General features: G+C 38.9%; 1 protein-coding gene across 1 annotated transcript; it reads left to right on the forward strand.

Moving 5' to 3' along the window:
- Window positions 1-344: 344 nt before the first annotated feature.
- On the forward strand, window positions 345-19,623 carry atp8b3 (ATPase phospholipid transporting 8B3). Its single transcript, XM_072659959.1, has 28 exons — window positions 345-358; window positions 484-549; window positions 2,405-2,496; window positions 3,170-3,283; window positions 4,874-4,972; window positions 6,327-6,388; window positions 6,464-6,536; window positions 6,621-6,691; window positions 7,531-7,622; window positions 7,904-8,062; window positions 8,792-8,880; window positions 9,129-9,322; window positions 9,657-9,865; window positions 10,364-10,386; window positions 10,484-10,640; window positions 11,533-11,721; window positions 12,315-12,427; window positions 12,642-12,806; window positions 14,055-14,166; window positions 14,247-14,322; window positions 14,424-14,547; window positions 14,976-15,162; window positions 15,417-15,640; window positions 17,127-17,210; window positions 17,286-17,510; window positions 18,086-18,224; window positions 18,395-18,525; window positions 19,110-19,623. The coding sequence occupies exons 2-28, from the start codon at window positions 513-515 to the stop codon at window positions 19,377-19,379; spliced, it is 3,510 nt and encodes a 1,169-aa protein (XP_072516060.1). The 5' UTR covers window positions 345-358; window positions 484-512; the 3' UTR covers window positions 19,380-19,623.
- Window positions 19,624-19,934: the final 311 nt, after the last annotated feature.

Here is a 19,934-nt window from a genome sequence, read left to right on the forward strand (position 1 = left end):
TTTTGCTAATGAGGCATGTGACTATATGTGAACGTATTTTAATGTGGGCATGAAAGCTGATAATATTAAAGCCTCTGATTACAGAAAGAAACTGTCAGCTACTCAAAGTTTGCTGTTGCCTCTTTGCCGTTGTGGATCCAGTACATGCTAAAGCTCTTGGAAGATATTTCTCCACCCCAGGCAACATGATTTCAGCTTTAAACATGACATGGTGAGCTTCCATTTGAAAAATCAAATTTGCAGTTTAATACAACCAGGTAACTGTGAAGATTTCAGTATTTCACTGTTCTGCAGCAGACAGGCCAGCAGGGTACGGCTATCTGACGCGTGAAGAATCTCGGTGTGTCTGCAAGAGGAGGTAAGCATAGCAACAGCACGTAATGAGTAACATATACTGGCAGTTGGCATCTGATTAGTTACTGGTTTGTTTTTCCACCATTAAACTGCCTCAGTTTTAAAGATTGAAAATGTTTCTGTCCCCAGAACATTCTGTTTCTTCCAGTACTTTCATCATGGCCAAAAGGGACACCTCATCCTCAGAGGGATCAGGTCGGTATGGTGGCGTTTTCCCTTCCTTTTTCTCTTACACATTGTCTCAAAGTGCTGTAAATAGAGTAGAGGAGAGTGGGCCACAAACTAATGCAGAGTGAAATGTAACATGGACTTCTTATATTGCTGCTGTCCAATGAAAAACATGTATCTCCATTTTTGTCTGTTTTTAGTTTTCTTCATGGTTTGAACCCTGAATTCTGAATAAATGGACCAATGCTCTAAATTATCTGGAATAAACTCTTATTTTAGAATAACCTCCATTCAGAGATAAAAAGTATTTTTGCCTTCTATGGTAAAGTCACTATTTTGGAGATAAATGTTTTTCAATGGTCAGAGACATGTAGTAGTTAAGCATGCCCTTCACTGTTGACAAATTTAGTCAGGCCAATTTACAGTGATAAAGTAACTGAATAAACACTGTCAAGCTGAGTTAACTCAACTTACTTTAGTCAAAGGTGCTAATTTACATTTTTTTGTCATATATAGAATATAGAATATAAAATATGCAAATTCACTCATTCTACAGAAATTATAACTGGTATCGGTTGTACTGGGAGGGATTTTGTTTGCCGAATGTATGTCCACTATACCTCAAATACCACTATACCATGGTTCTCTTACCACCTTCTGAAGTATTTTGAGCAAATGGATTTGTATCTGGTTTAAATGCATTATGAGTGTGTTTACATTTAACTTAACTAGATATGATCCTGATACTCAAGATGCATAAAGTGACCAGGTAAAAGAGGGTCTTAGGGTTGAGAGACCTGTTGAATAAAACTCAGTAGTCAGTTACTTTATGAATACTTTTAAATTTTTAACACTGGTAACCTGTGTAGGAGATTTGTGTGATTTACTGTGTGGGGTTTCAACATTATTATGAATATGGTCAGATAATGAGATGTTTAAATATACGTATTACATAACATGTATAATTACATAGTGCAAACTGGTAGTCAAATAGAATTGCTCAGATGCATATATGTCGTATATGTATTATTCACTGATCTTCAGTACTTGAATTTGGGTGTGTCGGACGGGATCAGCCTGTCCTGTATAGCAACAATAAAGTGGCTTAATATTCTGGCAACAAGATAAGTCGAAATTCCACACCTTGAACTGCAGGAGATGTTGTGGTCAGCACAGTCACCAGACGTGAAACACCACTGAGAATATCGGACTGTGTGAAAATACCAACCAGGGGAGCTGAAGCGGTGTCTTATTAACTTCACCTGCCCCAATCATATTCTTTTGTGTGGAAAAATGGAGATGTTTAATTTGCCTAACCACTCTCTAAGTGAAAAAGAGTTCTAAGTAGAAGTGAAACAGGATTCTTTGACTTGTAACAGTAGTGGAAAACTTTTTTTGCGCTTTATAGAACCAATTTTAGAGGGACTGAAGAACCTTTGAGCAATTCATTTTGACTGCTGGTGTAGATTGGATTAGCAAGTGGCTGACGTTGTATGCCAATGTTCTACAGTCATCAAATTAATATATATCAATATTTATCACTAACCCTAGATATAAGCGATCAGCCAAGAATTCTCTGAAGTTTGCTTCTTTAGTTTAGTGATGCTAGGCTAATGCTGCCCACAATCACTGGACTTATGACTGTCACCAGTGTAAATACATGCCCAAAAACATCTCTCAATCCGCTCAATCACAACATAGCAACATAAAACCTAGCATCTCCCATTGTAAATCAAAGCAGCACAAGTCTTGGCTGATCAGCTGCATCAGGGGTGAATCAATTCGATTTTTCCTTTCCATTTTCTTGATCTGTACTCGTACTTGTGAATGAAAAAGCAAACATGATTTGGACCTGACCAAAACCAGCTCTTTCCTCTCTCAGGTATGACTTGGCAGGTGCGAGCTAACTGCCGACATTTCCACGAGCCCCTTGGACGCAAGTCTTTCCTGTGCTTTCGCTGGGGGCGTTATGCAGTGAGTAGGAAGACAAAAAATATTTCTGCCAAAATGTGGCAAGGGGGGTTTTGGAAAGGGGGTTTGTAAAGACAGCTAGTTTTCAGCATAGAATGGGTTCTGGCACTCCTTCTGACCCCTGAGCCCGGGCTGACTTCACCCCTGAAACTGCAGTCTGGTATGAGGGGCCTGCACTTCAGTCTCTCTCTGTTGTAACTAAATAACATCCTTATTAGTTTCTAGACAATAGTATCAGAATCACACATAGCATTTACTGAGTAGTAAAGTAAGCGTTAATGAGAATCTTTACAGTTTCCAAATGAAACACAGAAAGTATCAGGGAGAATCCCTAAACTAGCTTAGCATTTTTGCTTAATGGTAGGTAGGAAGTGGGAGAGGGGTATCTAAAACATTATATCTATGACTATAACAGTATATGAATATAAAATAATATATGAATATTATTTTCCACTCTCACTGTTGCTTGGTGATGTGATATAAAATCTGCTACACATTTTATGTGCATGCAAAAGTCTGAATATTTTGTGAAAACAAGAATTATTATTTTTTATGATAAAATATGATAAATCTTATGGGTGACTAAGTTTCTGAATAGAGTAAAGTCTACATTTAAAAAGCACACCCCAGACTTTTTTCCTTTTATCACTGTTCCTCTACTGGATTGTGTTACCAGGACAACTTGGTTCGCAGCTACAAGTACTCTCCCCTGACCTTTCTGCCCCTAACACTCTACGAGCAGTTCCAGCGTGCAGCAAACTTCTTCTTCCTGCTTATTGTGGTCATGCAGGTCTGTGGTTTTATTTCCTGCAAAGATAAAATATGCTCACATGCACAAATAGGAAAAGGGCTTATTTGAAAAAGTCTTGGTTATTCTTAGTGTCCTAGAAGAACACTGAAAAATCAGGGTATAACATTTCTGAATAAGCCTGTTTTAACTATTCAGTGACTGCAGAAAGGATGGACAAAATGTTGGTTGATTATTGATGGAACCCAGTGTTTGAAGCAGGTACATAGGAAGCAGCTATTTACTTTACTGCTGCAAAGTTTGAAGTCGATGGTTTTAAGAAAATAATGCCCATTTTGTTTTTGTTTAATGTGTTTGATGCCCATTTTTGAATTTTAAATGCAGTCTAATGCAAAAGATTGGGCACCCCTGAACGAGGACACAGTTTGTTAATTTCTTATTAAAGTCAAAATAAGTCAACAAATTCTGTACAGATAACAAACTTTTCTGTTTAACATCAATAAAAAAGAACTAAATGTTTAATAATATTGTGCCATTACATTTACATACATAACTTTTATTTTGCGACATGTTTAAATAAACAGTTATAATAATGCTTTTGAGTGTGCAGAAGTATGTCTCTGTGCAGAATATGACTTATTTACACTATGACAAGCAACAACACGTAACTTGGCCTGGTGTGTCTAAACTTTTGCATAAGACTTTATATTCAGAATTCTAAAATTAGTGAAAAAACCTGTAACATTAAGAATATATCTATAATATCTAGAATCCATTCTAAAAGGTAAAGATGCACATATTTGACCGCATTTGACCCATCTGTGGTAGAGGACACACACAGTAGTGAACTAGGGGCAGTGACCACACATACTCCCAGAGCGGTGGGCAGCCAACTCCGCCCAGGGAGCAGAGAGGGTGGCAACAGTGGCAGCCTGCTGAGCCCGAGCCAAGCCCACGGTATCAAACCCACAACCCAGACATGAATAGCCTGGAGCTCTAACTGCTAAGCCACCCCTGCCTCAACATTATCACTGCCTTTTAATATCTAGAATGGATATTAATAACTGATGATTAAAATCTCCAGGCAGAAAACCACATATACTTATTCTTAATAGATAATTAGGATTTTTAAATGTCTGATAAAAATCTCGAATACTGTTTACTTCTACAGATATTAAATTGTCATATAGAAATGATTGAATATGAAATCATAAATGTGAATGTGAATGTGAAGTGATACCAAACTATTTAACAGTAGCGTATATCAGCACATTAATATTTAGTTATATAGACTGTATTCTATATAATGTATACCTCGATACACTCTCAGAATAAATGAAGGCCTAATCCTTGAGTAGGACCAGTGTCTCCAGTATGGTACAGTTTGCGTTTGCAGTAACTGCTGTATAGCTGTGTTTAACACTCAGGCAGTGAAGTCAAATGTTTTCGTGCAAATATGTTTTGTAATTATACAGTCTATGTCAGAGCTTAACTGTTCTTATGGTCCGACATAATATGTGTTTAAACAGTGATGACACAAAAGATGTTTTGTAATGAACACTTCATTTCTTGAGCGTTCAGCAGTTTGTGTCTCTTACTGGTATATTGTGTGGTTGTCTGTGTGGTCTGCAGTGTGTTCCTGCTATTGCCACTCTTCCCTGGTACATCACCATGCTGCCACTGCTCACTGTACTGATCATGCGCGGGGCCAAGGACCTGCTTACAGACCTGGTGAGAAAGTGAGAGAGAGAGGCAGACCACATATTGTGTGTATCTATATATATATATATATATATATATATATATATATATATATATATATATTTATATATATATATATATATATATATATATATATACACAATTTTTTTTTTTTTTTAACGGAAGCTAAATTATGTCATTAAATATGTCAAATTGATAAAACAATAGAATAATAATTTTTGGATTCCCTCCTTTAATACACATAACATTCAACAGACAGTACAATTTCTCCATAAGTAAATATGTTATAGGGTAAATGTCGAACTATTACAAGTAACACATTCCAGTAATTTCTATATTTTTTCATTTTCTCAGGTTCAAAAAGGGATGATTGTCCTTGTAGCCATTGTTAGCTAACGCTAGCTGGCTTTAGTGCATTTACATTTCATGCACTGTAAGTCACTTTTCCTGAAGGAACCATAGCACATACCAACAAAAATGTAATTATACATCACTAAGTTTACATTAAAACAGTTCCATGAACAGATGGAAAGTGAAAACCGAAGGAAAACACCCTCAAAATGCAAGAGAACATTACACAAACTTGTAAGCTAGCACTAATGCAGCAGCTAGTTCATTGATGCTATCGTATGCGCATAAGTGCGATCGTAATTATAGTAAATATGAGTTCCCAAATTGGAAGTTGCACATTAACACTCTCTCAAACATTTTAATACCCGAGTTCCAGAGTTGAGGTGACCTTTAACCTTTTTACATGACGGAGAAGACAGAAACAGTACTGGATAGTACATAATTCTTTATGTTTAACAGAGCAGTTGCTCTTAATGGTTGTCTGTGCACATTATTTTAATCTGTAATCTGAGTGCATTTAACTCAATACACAGCAGTGTTATTTATTTCTATCCATAGTAAATTGACCACTCTGCTAGCCCGAGGCGGGCTATCAACATTACATATGCCACCATTTTTCATGTCACTCCGTAAACAACAAAGCCCTTGAATGTGTTGTGCTCATAAATCCGACTTCATGAGTGGGAAGTAGGATTTTCCAACTAGCAGCATTAACCAAAACTGAAGCTGCAGTTCTATATTAAAACTATATAATGTTACTCTGTAGTTTCCTTATCCTAAAAATATTTTAATTGAATAATTTAAGTAGCTAGCCAGGTACCCTTCCTCACCATGATGGTACAGATCGCTCGTTGTCTTGTTTTACTGGTGACCCATAAAAAATGTACACAGTAACCAGCAAACAGACGTCTGACTGACAAAGACAGGCTAGTAGACACTTGAAAGCCTCAGGAGAAGAAATGTAAGAAATACGGCCTTAATGTATTTATTCCACCTCTCTGACACATTTCAGGGTCGACGGCGCAGTGATGCCAAGATCAACAGAAGACCCTGTGACATCCTTACGACCCAGGGGTTAGTGTCTGCATTTGGTCTTTCATTATTTTTTAGGTTTTAGGTTATAATGATAATAACAGCACTTTTCTGCAGCTTCACAGCAGCTCAGTGGAAGGACGTGTGTGTTGGAGACGTACTGCGGATTCATAAAGACCAAGTCATACCGGTGAGTGTGAGTGTTTGTGTTTGTGCAGGGGTGTGTATGAGCTTAGGGGAGGGTAGTAAAAGGGTTTTTCTCTCTCGTCTCCAGGCAGACCTGCTCCTCCTCTGCAGTACTGAACCCCACAGCCTGTGCTATGTTGAGACGGCTGATATCGATGGGTAAGAGCATCGCCAGATTATAGTTTTCTTAGTTATTCTCCCCGCTTTTATTCCGCAACCAATGATTCAACCACATCTATTGTTTGGTGAACAGAATAGATTACGATTAAACACATCATGAATTCTTATCATATTACTATTATTATTATTTTGGAAGTAATAGTTCAGTTGAAATCAGTTCAATAGTAATACTCATGTTTGTGTGTTTAGTGTCAGTTTCTTACAACATAAATTCTTGATTAAACCAGAATAAATCAATTCAGTCAATTTGTTGTGAAATTCACAATTTTTCATGCTCCGAATTATAAGCTCAGATCATTTACATTCTTACAAAACCATTTCTAGTGGTACATACATTTGCAGAGCACTTTATTAGGAACACAGACCAAGTAAGGCCTTACTTCACTCCCAAAACAGCTTCAGTTCTTAATAGCATGGATTCCACTTTAAAATTTCTTCCATGTTCATGTTCATGAACCATATAGTCACATTTTTCATGAGCTGCGAGATCTCCTGGAGCTGCAAATCTAAGGTTTTTTACTGGATTCAGATCTGGTGACTGGCAAGGCCACTGAGAACAATGAACTGGTTTCACTGTAAGGAAACCAATTTGTCATGTTAATGAAACCTTAAAAAGAACAATCCATTTGATATTGGTATTGGTATTGTTACTGACACTCAAGGTTTCAATATCGGTATCTGTATCAGAAAAGAAAGCATGCTGTAGTGCCACTTCTGGTCCTTTGGTTATGAATAGACAGCTGAGCTCCAGTCCTAGAGGAGGCCTGGTTTTTGTAGACCTGCTTTTTACAAGCTTTGTCTTAACTGTCTTTCTGCAGGGAAACCAACCTGAAGTTTCGCCAGGCTTCGGCCATAACCCACAGCGAACTGACCAGCGGTCCAATGGAGGAGCTTCTCTTGCCATTTGATGGTAAGAACAGTGTTTGAGCTCTGTGAGAAGGCATGACATCATCATGCACTGTGCCTGTTCTGCCTCTGCACAAAACAATCTCTCTCACTGTTTGCTCACGTTTCTGTCTGTCTCTCTCACAATACTCTCTCTCACAACACTCTCTCTCTCACACTGGTGCACACACATGGTTCACTGAAACACCTGCACATACGTACATTTACTATACGCATATTCATTTGCATGTGAATGTATGTAAACACACACTTGCAAGAAATATTTACATAAAGTCTCTCTCTCAGGTGTGGTATGGTGTGATGAGCCAAATGGGCGGCTGTACTCGTTCAGAGGAGAACTGCATTGGAGAGGACAGCGCCATCTGCTGGACATAGAGCACATGCTGCTCAGAGGGACTGTCCTGCGCAACACTGACACAGTGTATGGACTAGTGATATACACAGGTATGGCCCCCTTTTTCTACACATCATCTACGTCCATCTATAACACAACACAAAGATGCTGTCACTGAGATTTATGAAGAAAACATGAAGCCATGAAGTGCTGAATCACTGATATAGTCATCGGAACAGTGTTTTAATCTCAGTCTTGGAAGACCCCTACACGATCCATTTTGGGGGTTTCCCTGCTCTAACACTCCTGACTCAACTTCACAAGCCCTTCCTGTGTTGACATGGTTGTGTTAGAACTGAGGAAACTCTGCTCTGTGCTGGGCAGGGGCACATATTGTCACTCTCACAAAAAAACGTATTATCTCCAAAATATTAACTTTACAGAAAAAGGAAAAATCTGCTTTTATTGTAAGTCAATGTAAAAAGACTTTATTAATATTATAAGTAATTCCATTCACCCTTAAAAGCAATTGCCGAATTTACATTATTAAAAAGTGAAAAGTGACAAAAGTGGATATATTTTGTCTAAAATACAAAACACGCCACCATTCAATAGTTTAAAATGACTTGTTTTATTATTCATTTTTGTATTTTACATATAATTAAACAAATATACAATATTTCTAATTTGATGTTTATTCAATGTTTTAATTAACTACTTATTACATAAATAATTCACAGTAAATATATCTTGAGAATTCTGGATTTTTGATTCATTTTTGTTCATCTGGAAGTTCATTCTTGTGGCTTATTAATCACTAATAATAACATACCTATCAGGCTCTGACAGCAAGATCCTTAGAAACTGTGGGAGTCTGAAAGTGAAGAAGACTTGGGTGGAGAGGTTCCTTAATAAAGTGGTGGTGACGGTAAGATATGACAGAGGCGTAGTTTGTACTCTTGCAATACACTCATGCTCTTGCAGATCTAGGTAGAATAGGTAATAATACTCAATAGGTTTTGGACATGAACATAAAACCCTTTGCATAGATAACAGTATGTGGTCAGTAACAAACTCTATTTTATGTAGTTATATAAGGATATTGTGAATGTTGATTGTGGTTTGCTGAAAAAATGAGTCTCAATGTATGGGTGTTTTTCTGTGCTGTGTTTTTAGATTGTTGTCTGCCTGCTGACCGTAGCTCTCCTCCTGGCTGTGGGATGCGGCCTGTTTGAGCATTTGATTGCCTCAAATATCGAGGTTCTTGCTGCCATAAGGGGCAGCTTCTCACCAGCATATCGGGGCTTTCTTAACTTCTGGGGCTACATCATCTTACTAAGCCCTGCCATGCCCATATCCCTCTACATCACGTAATTCATCTTCCCATACTCATGTTCAGCTGTTTAGTGTGAAGTTTGCTTGTTTAGTTTTGCACTGGAGCTATGAGTACCATTATGATGTTGCATGGTGCAGCTGATTGCCTAAATGATGCCTAGACTTGTTTATGTGGAATCTGTATGGAGAATATTTTAATATAGGTCTCCATACCTTGAGAGCTATATTAGTCTGCATTAAGCTTCTGTCCAAAACTAAAGAAACAAGCTTTGGACCATCCATGAATTGGTTGTGGAAAAAGTAGAAAAATGATATAAATTAAAAAGAATTTGAACAGTTCTTTTGAAGTATTTTCCTCTTTGCGCCCAGGTTTGAGCTGATCCATGTTGTGCACTGCCTCCTGATTGGCTGGGACATCAAGATGTACTGGGAGGAGAACGAAAGGCCTGCCCAGGCCCGCACCACTTCCCTCAATGAAGAGCTGGGCCAGGTGGGCCATCTACTGAGTGATAAGACAGGCACACTCACTCAGAACCGCCTAATCTTTCGTCAGTGCTGCATCGCTGGACACATTTATGGTCAGTCTGCTAGCTCAGCTCTGTCAGCACAGTGTTTTGTTCCACTCATGACTCCACTCACTTGCATCCTTTCAGCATGTCTGAGTAATTAAATCTAGCGCTGATTTGGCTCTTGCAGTGGACTGTATGTACAGCCCCAGACCAACACTTTTTGACATAATGGGAATCTGACAGTGTTTTTTACATTATGTCTAAAGTTGATGATGAATGGACCAATAGAAATGCTCCAAAATGATTTAACTTCCATACTGTAAAGTTGCAATTCTGGAAATTAAGGATTAAAGTTTTCAAGATTTGAGTGTGCTTTAAATCCTGCAGAACAGAAATAGTAATTTTTTACCATCCCTGTAGTTCCAACGGTGGGACTCTAATGTGCATTAGTTAGACAATTAACCTTGTATTTGTCATAACCTGCTGCTTAGTCTTTCTCTGGACCAGTTAAGCCTGTGTTTTGTACAGTATGTGATTCATGGTTAACCATGTTTTTATGTCTTTCAGGGGATATGTCTGTAAAAGCAAAGGCAAGTTTATTGTTTTGTAATCAGAATGTCTTTTCATGCTGCTTTTGGCTGTGTGGTATTAGCCGCTTTACATTTACCTGTATGCTTTTCTCTGCAGCCGCTGGACCTGAGCTGGAACCGATTCTCATGTGGGGGCCTGCGGTTCTCTGACCAGCGGCTGGTGGACCGGCTGCTGCAGCGGAGCTGCCCCGAGACCCTGGAGTTTTTCACTGCGCTGGCACTGTGCCACACTGTCATGAGCGAGTGGAAAGATGGTCAGTGGCTCCTGGTCAAAGTTCAAAACAGCAAAATATTAAAAAAGGCTGATGGTAGCTATGGCTACAAGAATCAGTAAAGTAGCTACAGGAACATCTCTGATGACTCCAGGGAGGCCTCATAAAACAAATAAGAAAAATAATAGATTTAGAAAATACAAACTACAAAATAAGAAAATATTTTTTAAAATATAAAAACATTAATAAAATAATACAAATTAAGGAAACCACCTTAAAAGTAATCTATGTGCAACCTTGCATGATTCTCAGTTTTTGCAAAATCATAGTCTGTGACTATAAACTCTGACTAATGTCAAATTGTCTGTAGATATTATAGAGTTTCAGACTGTATTTTTTTCTAGTGCATGGTTAGCATTAATGTCCTAAGTTTAAATAAGGCAGACTTCTCCTAAATCCTCTCTAATGATCTTCTAATCATCTGCAGCTGATACTAATTTTTAAGGAATGATAAATGCGCCTTAACAGACATTTCTCCAGTTTACTTATATTATTATATTATATTATCTCCCCATTAAAATACAGATTAAAGATCTGTAAAAAGGACCATGCGTTAAAAAGGACCGTTCTTAGAACTTCATTCTTCACATCAGCATAGTTGATGTGGTAATGGTAAATCTGTCTTTGGACAAAACTTTCTCACCAAACACTAGTTGCTATAATAATTCCTGCATGGTACACTTGTTGACGTGTGTGATGCTGTACTACACCAGTCTGGCCTACCTCAACATGCACTCCTACTTTCTGCTTACTATGCAACTTGATGATTTCTCACCAGAGATGTAGCCTTTGTCTTTGGTCTTACTGTACAAGTGTGTATTAGTACAATGACAATAAAGTTGACTTGAATTCAAAGGATTTTCATTTTATCCAGGTTTGCCACGGTACCAGGCTTCGTCTCCAGATGAGGAGGCTCTGGTGTGTGCGGCTCGGGAGCTGGGCTGGGTGTTTCTCTCCCGCACACGTGACTCCCTTACGGTCAGTGAGCTGGGATTTACACTCCACTACCACCTGCTGGCCTTACTGGACTTCAGCAGCAAGAGGAGGCGCATGTCTGTGCTGGGTAAGGGGCAACTCCAATCCACAAGTTTAATGATCTAGGATCTAGGATCAGTTTGCATCTCACATTTCACTAAATACAGGTCTATGGAGAAGGTGGTACAGGCCTCTGATGGCCTAGTATTATTCTCAACAGCGCGCTTAGTTGGTTTAGGTTTTAGCTGTATAAAAATGCAAGGAAATCAAATAGACTGAATAGACAGATAATAAATGATATAGAATTTATACTGATATTATGAATTACAAATATATAATGTACTTGTATATTATATATATTTACATAAAGAATTGCAATTGCAAATATGTGAGGCCAGTGATTCTCACCCCTCTAAGACCCTCTAAAGCACCTGGGGTGATCTGTCGTGATCCTGTAGATCTACCAAGCTGGAACGTTCAGATCCAACACACCTAGCTCTCACATTCAGATGCTGCTGAAGGCCTTCATTAACTTAGGTGTGTTAGATTAGGTTTGAAGCTAAGTTTTGCAGGATTGATCAGAGTAGGTCTATGGGAGAGGGATTTTACACCCCTGCTCTAAAGAATATTGCAAAATACTGCTTTACTCCTGAATACAAGGTTTTATGTGTTTGTGTGTAGTGAGAACACCAGAAGGAGGACTGAAGCTTTACTGCAAAGGTGCGGATGTTGTAATTCTGGAGCGACTACGAAAGGACAGTCCACATCAGGAGAGTACAGAGCAGGCTCTGGAGGTCAGTTCAGCTCTATTCAGTGTCCAGTCACAGCTTTTGGTCAACTTTTGACTTTCTCACATATCTCACTTTCTTTTTCTGGCAAGACCATTTCTGAACTCAGACCTCACTGTGTTTCCTTTGCCCTTTTTTGTTTCTTTACCACAAGTCAGATTAAAATGGGGTTAACTTGTGGTTATTTCTGTATGCATGTGTGTGTGTGTGTGGTGGGCAGGTCTTTGCTCAGAGTTGTCTGAGGACGCTGTGTGTGGCTGTTCGTTGTGTTTCTGAGGCTCAGTGGACGGAGTGGAGTCATGCCCTCAGCCAGGCTGCCATGGCAACTACTCATCGAGAAACCATGCTTGAGGAGCTGTACGAACAAATGGAAAAAGAGTTAACGGTACAGAAGTCACCATCATCATTATCATCATCATAAAAGCAAAAGCATACTAAAACAAAAAGGTCACAAAGGGGGAAGCCGGTTGTTTTTCTAAGGGTTTAGATGGTATACCAGGTGGTTGCTATGGGGCTGCTAAGTGCTTTCTGGACAGGTGTTATAATGTTTGAAAGTGATTCCTACAGAGTTCTGTAGTGGTTGCTAGGGTGCAGCTAGGCAGTTGCTATGGTATCTTACCTACTTGCTGTGGTGATACTAAGTGGCTGCTAGATGATGTTTCTAATTGTTTCCTACAGTGGTCCATAGTGGTTACTAGGGTGTTGCCAGACAGTTGCTATGGTATCCCAGCTGCTTGCTATTTTGGTTGCTAGGTGGTTGCAAGGATCCCAAGTGGTTGCTATGGTATCTCAATGGTTGCTGGAGTGTTACCAAGTGGTCACTGTAGTTGGATGTTACTAGTGTATTTGTATAATTGTGGAAAAATTCCATAAAAATCCATGTCTGGAAAATGTACAGCCAGTTAAAAAGCTGCTTAAAAGCTCATCATCATATAATCAGACCTAACTATATATAAAAGTATATAATAATAATAATAATAATAATAATAATAATAGGTAGAAAATAAATAGATAATATAAATCAGATCTCAGATGTCATGGCTGCAAATTTTAAAACATCTGAGATCTGATTTATATTATCTATTTATTTTCTTCCTATTAGAGTAGTAGATACATCTTTGTCCAGTGCAGGCTGTTTTTTTTTATCATTATTATTTTTAAATAAATGACTTACATGCATCTTGCTTTAGCTGATACTTGATTACGGCACCAGTTCTGTCAGGTATGGATTATAGAGTTGGGTCTTGCGAGAGTTCCTGTCCATTTTTGCCCACTCCTCCATTATTTAAATCCAGCATGATGCAATATCAACAGTTTGACAGTAATCACTCGGGGTAGAGGCCTGTAATTTGCTGAACTGAGGGGCTCCCTTTTGAAAAAAAAAGGATAACCTTGAAATATGCAGGCCAAGATTAATGTTGTTATTCAAGAGTGTGGACAAATCCCTTACAAATGAGTATACAGAACCCCCTGAGTATTTATATGAGTTTGTGTCTTTGTCCAGTCAGTGTCAGTCAGTGCTAATGCAGCTCCAGTAGTGCTCACTGTGTAAGTTATGTAGTTATGAGAGTAAGGAAGTGTAGGTCCACACTTAGGCCTTTAAGGCCTTTAATTAGAATTGTGTGTTTTTCAGATGCTAGGTGTGACCGCCATTGAGGATCGTCTACAGGAGGGCGTCCCTGAGACAATCTCCAGCCTCCGGCGGGCAGGCGTGAAAGTGTGGGTTCTGACTGGAGATAAGACAGGTACTGTGCTTTGTCTGAGGGCCACCAGGCACGGCATAGCCTAAAGAGCCTGACTGTTTCTTTTCTCTTCAAATACATAGAAACCGCTGTGAATGTGGGCTACGCTTGCAAGTTGATGGATCCCGATACAAGACTGCTCCAAGGCGAGGAGCTGAGGTTGGATTCTCTCAAATATACAAACACACACATATATTACTGTTGCCTGTTGTTGTAATTAACCACAGAAGCTGTGGAGTAATGGTTATTGTCACACTCAGACAGCTTCTCCAGTCTCCTACACCAGAAGTTGGCTTTCATAAAGATAAAGAGTCTCTTGTTTGGAGCACGGATAAAATGGCTCAGAAGAGTAAAGCAGCCATCGTCGTTGATGGGTTTGAGCTTGTGAGTACTGGGATTATATAAAACTCTTTTATTGAGCTCAATCCAGAACCCATTGAAATCGATCAGTGAACAGGTGTCAGAGATGTCATTTATGGACTGTGGAATCCCTAACGTGCCAGGAGGATCTCAATCAAGTTGCCTAGCCTCAGATCAGTAGTTCTTGATGTATCGCTGCTGTCCTGCAAAAACCTTGCATCTCCATTTTTGTTGATGTTGACATAATGTGAGTCTGGCAGATGTTATTTACATTTTACCCAAATTTCTGGATAAATGGACCAATAGGAATGCTCCAAAATGACCTGGAGTAAATTCTTTTTACATTGATCTCCATCAAAAGTTAAGGTACAGTAAAGTCACAATTTTTGAGATACAAGGTTTTTGCGTGACATATACCCCGATCATACTCCCATGAGTGGATGTCTTTACAGGCAGAACTGACCAAGACTCCTGAGATGGGCGCCAGGTTCGTGGCTCTCTCTAATCAGTGCCAGTCAGTGCTGTGCTGTCGAGTGACTCCAGGGCAGAAAGCAGAGGTGGTTGAGCTAGTCAAGAAGAACTCCTCCTCCATCACCATGGCAATAGGAGATGGTGCCAATGATGTGAATATGATTAAGAGTAAGCACTCGAGTAACAAAAGTAACATTACGCTGTTTTAATTTGTTTGTTTTCCTTTCATTTTAATCATTTTTTTATTTATTATTGGATTTTAAACCTTTTTAAAAACAATTTGATGACTGACCTTTAAAGTAGATTAAGTGGCCTAGTATAATGATCCAGTATTTTCAAAAATAGCAACCCAGATTTTCAACAGTGTTCCAGCTCTCTCTTTTTTTCTCTCTCACTCGCTCTCTCTTTCCCTCTCATCACAGCGGCACATATAGGGGTGGGCTTGTGCGGTGTGGAGGGTGGTCAGGCAGTACAGAATGCAGACTTTGCCCTGGCCCAGTTTAGCTTCCTGCGCAGGCTGCTGCTGGTCCATGGCCGCTGGTCTTACCGCCGCATCTGCAGCTTTCTACGCTACTTCCTCTATAAAACCACCTGCTTTGCTCTGGTGCACATCTGGTACAGCCTGTACAATGGCTTCAGTGCTCAGGTAAACCCACAGGTTCCTCAGAGATGCAGAGACCCAAGTTTATACTGCACTGAAATATTTAAAGGCTTCACTCTTAAATTTATTTATAGATCTAAGAAAGAAACTTTTAACTGATCCAGAACCTTTACATTACCTGGGGGTAATTTAAACTTAACATTAAAACTGGCTTGCTCAGAACCATCTTGTGAGAGATTTCTTTTAGAGAACCAAAAGTGCTTATTTTATGCCATCACTCTTTTTGGCCGATTCATTTTTAATGGTAATTCAAATCAGTTAAAATAGCTTATATAAAAAAAGCACTTTTCTAAAACCCTGGGACAGGGACAATATAAAAAGCCATAAAAAGTCTGTGTTAACAATGGTAGCATTTCAAAAGTCTGTATGTGAAAGAATGTATGAAATGATTTGAATATGCTCATCCTGTGCAGCCTCACACGCTTTAAATAATTAGTAAGACACTGAGATGCTATATTAAGATGCTATATATAAATATTAGATATGTGCAGAATGATGGACACAGATATAGATAGTTCTAAAATGACTAATGAAGGTGTAGATCATCAAGATAGATGTGAATGAATAAATTAATCCTGTGAACCATTTCAAAAGTTGTGGTTAAATCTCTTGGTTGAAAACTCACCAGATGAGCATGGATTATATTGTTTAGCATTAGCATTTTATTATGTCTTGTTTAAGTTGAAATATTGACCAAAATAAATAGAATACTTTACAGTTTATAATTAATCCTAAATCAAATCATTGTTCTTTTTGAACATTCATAACATTACAATTGATAATATTTACTAAATACTGAATTCATACGGCTACATGACACCTACATAAGACTTTCAAGACAACTGACATAAGCCTACATGAGCATTTCTAAAGGCTAACTAATTACATCAAGAAATTACATCAAATTTGATTGTAGCTGCCTTCATAACAATTGTGCATCACATCCAAGTAACAGCATTTACAACCTAACTGGATTTGACTACGATCAGCCAAGAACAGAAAGCTGAGGTTGCAGTGGAATTAACACCAGAATTAACCAGCTGAAGACTGGAGAAATGTTACCTGGTCTGATGAATCTCAATGAATCTGAAGAATCTCCCAAAAGCATGAATTCATGAATCCAAACTGCCTTTTGTTAACAGTCTAGGCTGGTGGAGGTGGTGTAATGGTGTGGGGGCACATCTTGGACCTGTCAGTATTAATCAGTCATTGCTTGCATGCTACAGCATAGTGCAGTGTTCTTTATAAATTGTTCAGTGAGTGTATGTTTATGTAGGTTAATGTTAATTACAAATAAAAGCTTATGTAGGTATCATGTAGCCCTAAAAAGGCTGACCTTCAGTACAGTACAGTTAACGTTTAAAAAATGTAATGTATCCATATGGTTTACATGTACAAGGCCTCACTCAATAGCCATGTTTGGATTAAACCTTATCTTCATTGCTTTTATTACATGTTGATCTCCACTCAGCCCATGTATGAGAGCTGGTTCATTGCCCTCTACACGGTCATGTACTCATCTCTGCCTGTTCAGTGTCTGGGCATTTTCGAACAGGTGAGGCAAAACTGATTTTTTAATTTATTTCCAATTTGGTGACTAGTGTATATGACTAAATATGCTCTGGGACAGGACATGAGTGCGGAAAGCTCTCTTCACCGACCGGAGCTTTACTCGGTTGGACAGCAGCAGGAGCTTTTCAACCCTCTAATCCTGTGTGGGACTCTGCTCTACTCCATCTACACCTCCATAATCCTCTTCTTCTTCCCTGTGGGAGTCCTGCAGAACTTAGACGTAGACTACCAGACGCTGGCCATTACTGTGGAAATGTCAGCCGTATTCTCGGCTACTGTTGAGGTATCTCTGTCTGACCTATTAACTCTTTCCTAAACAGGAATGACTTATGATTCTAATTATGGAGATGATCTTTCCATGATGATACACTATATGGACAAAAGTATTGGCACACTTGCTTCTTCATTGTTTCTTCCGAAATCAAGGGTATTATCCTGCTTTTGTAGGAGTTACTGCTGCTACTGTTCATGGTAGGCTTTCTACTAGATTTTGGAGCATTGCTCCATCGAGGATTTGATTGCATTCAGCGACAAGAGCGTTAATGAAGTCAGGATGTTGAATGATGACAACCCCACCTCATCTCCAACTCATCCCTAAAGCATTGGATGGAGCACCATTATTCTACAGAACAGTAAAACAGCAGTTCCACTGCTCCACAGCTTAATGCCGGGGGTCTTTATACCCCTCTAGCCGTCTATGGTGCCAGTAGTTCTAGAGAGTCCTGAGTTTATTAGAAGGGGTGTTCACAAACATTTGGACATATAGTGTATGTTGACTCTATGGCAGAAGTGAATTGAGAGAGATTGTACTTTTATGTGACTAAGTGATTATTCCCAATTTTGTTTTGTGACCTCTAGATCGTTTTACAGACCAAGTTCTGGACCAAGTACAATTGCGCTGCAGTGCTTTTCAGCCTGGTGGTGTTCTTTCTGTCCACTGTCATCCTTCATAGCCCTCGTCTGTTTATGACTTTCCCTCACGACTACATCTTCTTTGGTATCCCTTTCCTTTCCATATCAATATCATGCAGTTGCTGTGACAGAACAGAAGGTTTTGATCTGAACATGTGATCATTTTAAAGAAATTCTAATGTATTAAACTGCAGCTGGTAAAGCAGCTAAAATAATTGGACAGATCAAATTGGACCGTTGGTTTTGTCTCGGCAGGAGCTTCTCTAAATGCCTTCGCTAACCCTATGGTGTGGCTGACTGTGATTTTGACCACCCTCACTGCCGTCCTCCCCTCCTTTACAGTGCAGGCTCTAAATGTGGTGCTAGCAAACACCAACATACACAAGGTAAGAACACACCTCATCAACCTTATGACAGCAAAAAATTTAGCACTATTCAGGGTAATGTCCCTGCTAGGGTAACACTGTATACAGCACTATTTTAAAATATTTACAGTATCTCAAAGTGAGGACGGTATTTCAAAATTCATCGTTGTCAATATAGCTCATTCATTCAAGATGGCCACAGGGTGGGGGCGCTGTGTGAGCTCACTGATTGGTGTTGTCATGAAAACAGGTGGGAAAAAAACACAGACCCACCATAGTTGTAAGTATAGTGACATGCTGAGTTCGAAAGAAGGGGAGAGGAAGCAAACCTGGATTGATGTTTACTAAATGTGCCTGAAAACACTCTTAAGACAATTAACTTGACTTTGCACTTTCAAATATGAGGCTGTATCTTCTATATTGGCATCATTTGAGCATCAGTTAGCTGGAACATGGGATGTGGTGTTTAGTCTGTTAGCAAATTTATCTAAGGCTAGATAGCCAGTTACGAGTCCAAACACATGTCCGAACCTACCACCTACGTAGCTGAGTGTTTGTACTGCTTTTTATATTATTTTTTGTTTGGTACATATTATGCCGTTCAGATCCACTCATCAAAGGAGCCAGTTGAGTTGCAGTCGTGGTTCAGGAGAGATGTTCCTCACCGCCGTTCATCCTACGCAATGTCCCAAGGAAAAGGCTTTGGAAGGCTAATGACTTTGGGAACTGGTGTCCATTCCACAACGCCCCCTCCTGAAGGGAGGGTAACACCAGCCACTGTAAGGGCAGACTCTCCACAAACAGCACAAAGAGAAGTCACTAACGGTGTGAAGCACAATGAAAACACAACAGAGACTTTGCACAGGACAGAATAGCCTTACGGACTGGTAGTTTCAGACTAAAAACATTTGTTCACTCGTTTGTCCACGCAATTTAGTCCCCTGACACACAGCTCACCTAACACTACAACACTAGGTCTGCTTTTGGCAGTGGATTCATTCTGTACATCTTGTAAATTTTTATAGACCGTTGTTTCAGACAAGCAGAGTACTTGCTGTCATTCATACATGTGGTCTAAGGTACATGTGATTTTTCCTGATAAATAGTTTTTGTTGCAGAAATGGTCTAAAATAGTCTTATAAAAATTGTAAATTACAAATATGACCACACAAAAGTTTTTATCATTGACACAAATGCCAATTTTTATACAATTGTTCCAAATAAATATAATATTTAAATAAAAAAAGATTTTTGTATATAATGAATTTAATTCAGCTTCATTTTGTATGATTTGAAAACACAGAAAACACACAGCCATATATAGCAACAGTTTTACAATTGATTTTATTCAGTCATTTACTTCAAAACACGCAATTTACCCATATTTCCTTTTATGTTTTATTCTGTAACAGTTATTACTCCAGTTTTTC

The sequence above is a fragment of the Salminus brasiliensis genome, chromosome 17 (assembly GCF_030463535.1).
Source record: "Salminus brasiliensis chromosome 17, fSalBra1.hap2, whole genome shotgun sequence".
Classification (NCBI taxonomy): Eukaryota; Metazoa; Chordata; class Actinopteri; order Characiformes; family Bryconidae; genus Salminus; species Salminus brasiliensis.